This window comes from Limulus polyphemus, unplaced genomic scaffold, assembly GCF_000517525.1.
Source record: "Limulus polyphemus unplaced genomic scaffold, Limulus_polyphemus-2.1.2 Scaffold2722, whole genome shotgun sequence".
Taxonomy (NCBI): Eukaryota; Metazoa; Arthropoda; class Merostomata; order Xiphosura; family Limulidae; genus Limulus; species Limulus polyphemus.
The window spans coordinates 54,008-61,256 of NW_013668332.1; the positions used below are offsets into that span (position 1 = coordinate 54,008).

General features: G+C 30.6%; 1 protein-coding gene across 1 annotated transcript in view; it reads left to right on the plus strand.

The window, feature by feature from the left end:
- LOC106467735 (ornithine decarboxylase-like) overlaps positions 1 to 7,249 on the plus strand; it is a 34,658-nt gene that overhangs the window by 20,955 nt on the left and 6,454 nt on the right. Inside the window, exons 7-8 of the mRNA XM_013928112.2 lie at positions 2,620 to 2,785; positions 3,172 to 3,325. Coding sequence (XP_013783566.1) covers positions 2,620 to 2,785; positions 3,172 to 3,325 — 320 coding nt within the window. The remainder of the gene's footprint in view (positions 1 to 2,619; positions 2,786 to 3,171; positions 3,326 to 7,249) is intronic.

A 7,249-nucleotide genomic window follows, 5' to 3' on the forward strand; every position in this document is an offset into this window, starting at 1 on the left:
AAAAAAAAAAAAAAAAAAAATTAAAAGTGAGCATTTTCTAAAAAAGGATTTTTCTTTGGTAGTACAGCATGGCAAAAGTGTTAGGATTGTGCTCATATAAGCTGTAATGTTTTTATGTATTAAAAGTGGTACCCTTTATTAAAAAAATACGTTTTTTTAAAACTATTTTTTAGTACTATATTTACAAGTTACATCAATAAAGATATAACCAAATCCTCACGTACATTCCTAGTGAAAGTGTGTTCTTGTTGTAAGGAAAGTACTTTTATTTAAAATTGTGTTCTGTTATTGAGAAATGGTTGTTACACATACCACAGTTATTTTAATAATTGTCTGAAGTGTGAAGTTTTTCATGAATTGTTTTTGTGGTGCTATTCAGTAGATGGCTGTACATTGTAATTACTATTTCAGTCACATACATAGAGACATACATACATGCTATATCTATTATAGTAAGATGATTTCTTTAGATTTATTGAAGTTAAGCAGAATGTGAGAATGGGAATTGTACTTGGAGAGTATGAAGGTAGTTTTGTTGAAGACTGTGAGAATAAGTATCTAAATGTCTTCTTATTAGTTTACACCATGGAAGAGTTTGACTTAATTCCCGACCCTGAGAATTTGTTAGAAAGAAATGTTTTGAAAGCTTATGATACACATGTTGTTTCAGAACTTGTTTAAAGAAACAAAACTTGAGAGTTTCTAAATAGATATGGCTCCTGGACCTTGTAATGCTTTAGAATTTTCAGGTAAGTTTAGGACCAGATTTCTGAGCTCTTTGCTTTCATTTCTGGCTGGTTATTAAACAGGACAAGTGCACTCATATTGGTAAATATTACTCCAATTTTTAAGGGGGATATAAGCATTATAAGAATTACAGGGCAGTTCAGAGAATCTGATGAATATTGGTTTGAAGGATTATTTGATTGAGTTCAATATTTTGTTAGACAAGCCAACAGGGCTTTACAAAGACAAAATTGTCTCTCATTACCTTATTAACTTTTTTTTTTGAAGATGCTATTTCTTACCTGGATTATGTAAAAAAGTGGATTTGGTTTACTTCGATTTTGAGAAAGCTTTTGTTAAGCTGCCACAAAAACAATTGGTAAAAATAATTACTCAGAGAAAGGAGTAAATGAGTTAAATTGATTGAAGGTTATCTGAGTGTGAGAGTAAAAGTTATTAATGGAGTTCAATTTAACTGAACTAAAGTTATGTGCTTCAGGGATTTGTGGTGAGACCCCTGCTATTCCTTATCCATATTTACGACATTGACAGGAACATAGTCAAGAAATTAGTAGAATTTGCTGATGATACAAACCTGCTAACATTCGGAAATAGCCATGGAGGATTTGTTGTTGCATTTTTGTGTGTGCTGCTAAGTGGACTGTCAGTAGTGTAAAAACTAATAAAACAGAAGACATATACATATAAATTAGGCCCATAAAACAATATTGACATTAATAAAGTTAAAACAGACAAGTAGTTAATGTTCTGAAAACATTGCCATATGATCATAGCTTTCATAGAGGTCTTTGTTTTAATTCATAAATGTTAGCTTGGTCATCTTCAAGACTTATCTTCAAAAGATGCAGTGTAATGATGATACCAGTAATTATTTTAAAGTACAATTTATTCCTTTCTGCTGTTTTTATTAATTTTTAACTTTTTTTTTTTTCGTGAATAATTATACAATATATAAAAAACAACAAATAATAAATAAAACATTATTTTATACTATCGTCATCTGGCCATGTAAAAAAAAAAAATTGGAAGCTCATTGGGTGTAATTTTGGGCCTGCTGATTATACAGGAGTACTTGGAGCATGTTTCATTGCCAATTTTGAAGTCTGTTGCAAAGTTTACAATAAATAGGCTTGTTATTCACCAATACTGCATTTTGTCAACCAGTCATGGTATACTTGTTGCCTTTACCCACTTTACTTAAATACCATCACACTAATTTTTGTCTTTTCTTTGGTGCCATAATCTCATTTTAGAGTAAATTCGCTCTTGAAATTGCTATTTTTATACAGTATAAAACCCATCTTGACTCAGATTCAGGTATTACCTCCAAAGCTAAGGTTTATCCAACTTTATTTCACATTGAATCAGAACATCTGAAGACAGATGCAGTTTCACTGACCAACAGAATCTAAAGACAGATGCAGTTTCACTGACCAATATTGAGAAGTTTTCTACACAGTTCTTACAGATGTTTACGGATCCAGGAAAAATTATCATTATTGTACACAACAATTTGGGACTGTGGGAAGATGGCAACAATTATGTATTTTGTGATCAGTTTGGAGATGCTGGCTGGTATGGTGTTATAAGAATATTGAGCCTGGTTGGCTGTAATAAGAATGTTATGATATTTGGCTAAGAATTGAACTTTTTATCCTCTCCAAGTCTTTTTGATGTATTTGTTTTGGATTTATTTGTCTATTCAGTGAAATGTTTTCTATTGCTATGTTGTATTGACTAGCCTGCTCAAGTTTATATTTTAGTTTTTACTTGCAACTTGATGCTTTTACCTTTAAGTACCCTTTTTGTTACAGTTTTACTATATCCAGGTTGTTAACAGATATATAATGTACTTGTATTCATTTATGATAGCTTCCATGTTGGCAGTAATTGTATGGATAAAACCAAGTATGGCAAAGCCATACAGTGTGCTCGTCAAGTTTTTGACAGGGCTATCAGCATGAACTTCAACATGACTCTTTTGGATATAGGAGGAGGTTTTCCAGGGTCTGCAGAAGAGAACGTTGATTTTGATGAGGTAAATTTGATTTGAATATTTTTTCATAATCATTCTAGAAACAAAGTATTTTGGATTATTGTTGTAATATCTTTATTTCTTAAGATGATAAATTAACAATAACTTGGAATTGTGTCTATGATGACTGAGTATATATACCTTCTTAGCGATTTAGTTTTACTTCTCCGTGCCTGACCACTAAGATTTTAATGTGTTAGGTGTGAACATTTTCAACTTCTCCCTTCATAGATAATACTTGAAGTGTTATTTATTTGTTTACAATTAAGATTGCCTGTGTGGTGAATGAAGCTTCATTAATTTATCAATTAATGTGTTAGGTGTGAACATTTTTAGCTTCTCCCTTCATAGATAATACTTGAAGTGTTATTTATTTGTTTACAATTAAGATTGCCTGTGTGGTGAATGAAGCTCTGGAAGAATATTTTCCACTTGATGTTGGGGTTGATGTTATTGCAGAACCAGGTCGTTACTTCACAACATCTGCCTTCAGTCTTTGTGCCAACATTATTGCCAAAAGAGAAGCAGTAGCTCCACACGATGGTAAGTGTAATTCATAATGTACTTTGGTTACTTGGAAACACAAACTTCCACAGATAACAGTCTTAAAGATCTGTTTCTTCTACAGAGTATATGGAAATATTTTGTAATTGTTTAAATTAAAACATTTCATTGATAGGAAAATGTAGTTTATTGACAGTATTGTTTCAATGAAACTACGTATCACTATAATACAATGTTTCAACTATCAGAAGTTTAAAATTTATCTTTTAGATGGATACCAATTTATCTTGAAGTTTGTACATTTCAATATTTTCATTACACTGTTGTATTTAGGAATAATTTCAGGTGTAAATTTATAACTACACTAGATATTTTATTTCTCAGATTTTAGATATTTCCATGACAGACTTGAATAAGGAATATGAATTGGTTTATAGTATAAGAAATAGTTTGTAAAATGTTTCATACGTAGCATTTCCTCTGCTCTTTTGGTACAGATAGCTCTGTATGCAGATTAGTTGCAATATAAAAGCTAAGTACAGTATAAGAAATAGTTTTTATTGAAAAGTTTAAAGCAAAACGTAAGTAATCTATCATTAATTATATTGTTTACTTAAAATTAAAAGATTTCTGTCAAAATTAGCTTCCTACTTTGTAAACTTCTCAGTTGCTTATTTTTGTTATACCATTATATAGGAATCCTGTATTAACATGGCTTTGATAAAAGCCATATTTCATCCAAATTAGTTTTTACATTCCACCCATCTCTTCTATATTTGAAAATTCTTGCTTCTGTACACCTACTTCACCGAATGACATGTGCATAACCATTCAAAAGCTCAGAATGTCCTCCTGGTGGTTTTCTCAGCCTTTGTGAAGTATTTGCATGGGAAATTTTCTTTTGATGCTAGATTCCGAGTGGTAATGTAAGACATTAGTGAGCTAAAAAATAATTTTTAAACCCAAATACAGATTAGTTACTAAGTTTGGTAAATTTTAGTGGAATTCTGTGGTATTGATATTGTGATTTATGATTTTTTGTTATTTCAAAATGCATATATAAAACCTAAAAAATTATTTTGTTTTTACATCCTCCATGTGTGAAACTTGATAAGGCTTAGCAACTTGTGGCAAGCAGCAAACAAGTACAAATTTCATAACTAGAAGAGATAATTGTTTGCTATACTTCTTTATTTACTATTCTATGTTTTAAGAAAAATAATTTAAATTTAAGAACTTATTTGTAGATACTATTAATGTATATACTTATATAATGTATTATAACCAAAATGTGACTGCATTTTACAAAATACTGGTCCACTAGGACACAGCCAAGACAGGTCACTTTGCAAAGGCCAGTTTTATATTATTGGATACAGTAACATAAGTGCACGTGCACTGCATCTTTCAACTTCTGTAATGTTAGTCCGGCACAACTGAAAGGTCAATAAAATAAAAATAAATAAATAAATATATATGTATAATGTTATGAGATTAAGCGATTCATACTAAACATTTGTGGTTTCGTTTTATAATTTGTAGTCATTCTAGAAAGAAAATGCATAATTTATATCCGTTTCCTAATTTTTTTATGGTGGTTACAAGGTCAGTCAAATTGACCAAACCCACAGAGATACAATAGTGAAAATAACAGAAAAAATAATGTTTTTTCTTAAAAAAATGTTTGGTAATAATCTGGAGATTATAAAGATTTCGCATGTGAAATTCGAAAATTTTCTGATGCATAAAAGTATTTTTAATCTTAAAATCAAAATTTCTTCGCATGTTGGATAGTGAACATTTGAAAATAAAAAATGCTTGAGCAAATTATTACTTAAAAAATCTTAAAACTTAATAAAAATATCTCATATTTTGTATACAAAAGCCTTGTAATGTTTACTGATAATCTGCAAAATTTTGTGAATATACAATATTAAAAGTTACAGCACAAACTGTAACAAGCACAAAATTTTTACAAAGTCGATCCCTTAAAGAGTGAAAGAGTTAACCCTTTAAACATGGGAACCCCTTTAAACACTTTTCTGCACAAGTCACCATGTTACATTCAAAATTTAATCGAGTACCTTTTCTATCAATTTATGTGAATTAAATTAACATTATAATGTATGTTATGATTCAAAGTTTTATGTTATCTAAGTTTTAAGCCCTTTATTTCAAAAGAAACCTTTAAAAGCTACATAACTTCAGATGTATTGTCATGTGACCAACGAGCTACAAAAATTCTCTGTTTTGGCACTCTGTATCTTCAGTAATACAATGGTAGTTGTGTAGATGTATGTCTAGACAATAAGATGCTTACATAACCTTTTGACTCGTACATTTCAAAGATCTCTGAATGAATGCAATTGAAACAAGTAATTTTTTTCTAACCCTGACAGGTGCCATGCCCACCTTCAACAGTTTGTTTGAACTTTGTAGCCTACATGTAGACATTACATAGAAATGTGTATAGTCATTAGAAAGAGCTCCTTTTACACTAATCTAACAACAGTCATTTTGGATTGGCTGCCCAGTTGTCATGATGGAGTATATGTAACTGACTGTAGTATTGTTGGCTGCTTGATTGACTATAGTACCTACAGTTGTAATAGTTAGAGATACAGTTTAAATTGTATTTAGGTCCTACTATTATATTTTAGTTAATTATGTATTAGTTATGTTTTAAAATTTATAATTAAAAGGTTTAAACATTTTTTTAAATATACACCATACTTTGCATCAGTTCTCAAGGCTTACAATACTACGCGGTGCATGAAGATTTTGCTGAAGGGCTCCGCGTCTCTGCCAGAGACACTGTAATATGCCTTGAGGGCGACTTGTGGTAAGATGAAGATTAAGTGGTTATGGACAAGAAAGGAAAATAAAACATAAAAAATTAACTATATGTGAAAAATCCTGAAATTACCAATATAACCTAAACAATATCTTTAAAGATATTCAACAAAAAATTAAAAGGTATTTACTTTTTTTCTATTTCCTAATTTTAATCATTTCATAACACGTGGATGATAATAGCTAGTTGTGGTATGATATTGAAAAAGAAAGAAAATATAAATGTTTACCTAACAAAAACGTTTGATATTCATTTAGGAGATTCTAGAGGTTATGGAAATGAAACATGAAAACTACGAGATGAAGAAAAGTATTTCTATACTTAAAATGAAAATCTCAAACTATTCACAGTGTACAAAATTCTTATAAACTTTAACAAAATATTATGAGGTTCTATGAGGAATGCTCAGTTGTCATTTGTTTTGCATAAATGTCCTTCCCTAGTTGAGCTGATGCAAAATGCATCAGCTCGTGCTGAAAGGGTTAACCAGTTTTTCAAAAAGAATATCTCCTGTTTCAGCTTCATCACTTGATCTACTAGACATGCTAGAATCAGAATCATCCTCATCATGATCTCCATAATCACTTAAATCTTCACCACCAACAGAATCAATTTCATTGTACATCTCTGACTTCCATTTGTTGGCTGCACAATCTATAAACACGTCAGAAGGATTTGTTTTAAAGTTATAATCATTAGAAGGTTCTCCACTGTTACGTGTTTAAAATTAAGCCTCTGGTCAATGAATATGTGGGTAAAGTGACTAAACCTTGACTCAACGACACTGTTACTAGGTCCTATGCTCAACACTATTTCCACCAGCCTACAAACTCTTAAATTCCTTCCTTTTGTATAGAAGAACACTCTCTCAGAAACCCTTAATTTTGACTCTATTCATGTAGTATTTAATAATTCTCTTGAATTTTCTTCGTTCTGAGCTTATCTTAATTTCATCAAATTTGTTCATTTTTTGGATCATAAAAATGCTCTGCAAGTAAAATCAAATCTTTAATTTCTGTGGTTGTGTTGCCCCAGCTTGCTGGATCTATCCAAAATATACACCTGGAAAAAAGTTAAGCACCCCCAAATATTTTTCAGGATTGCTTATT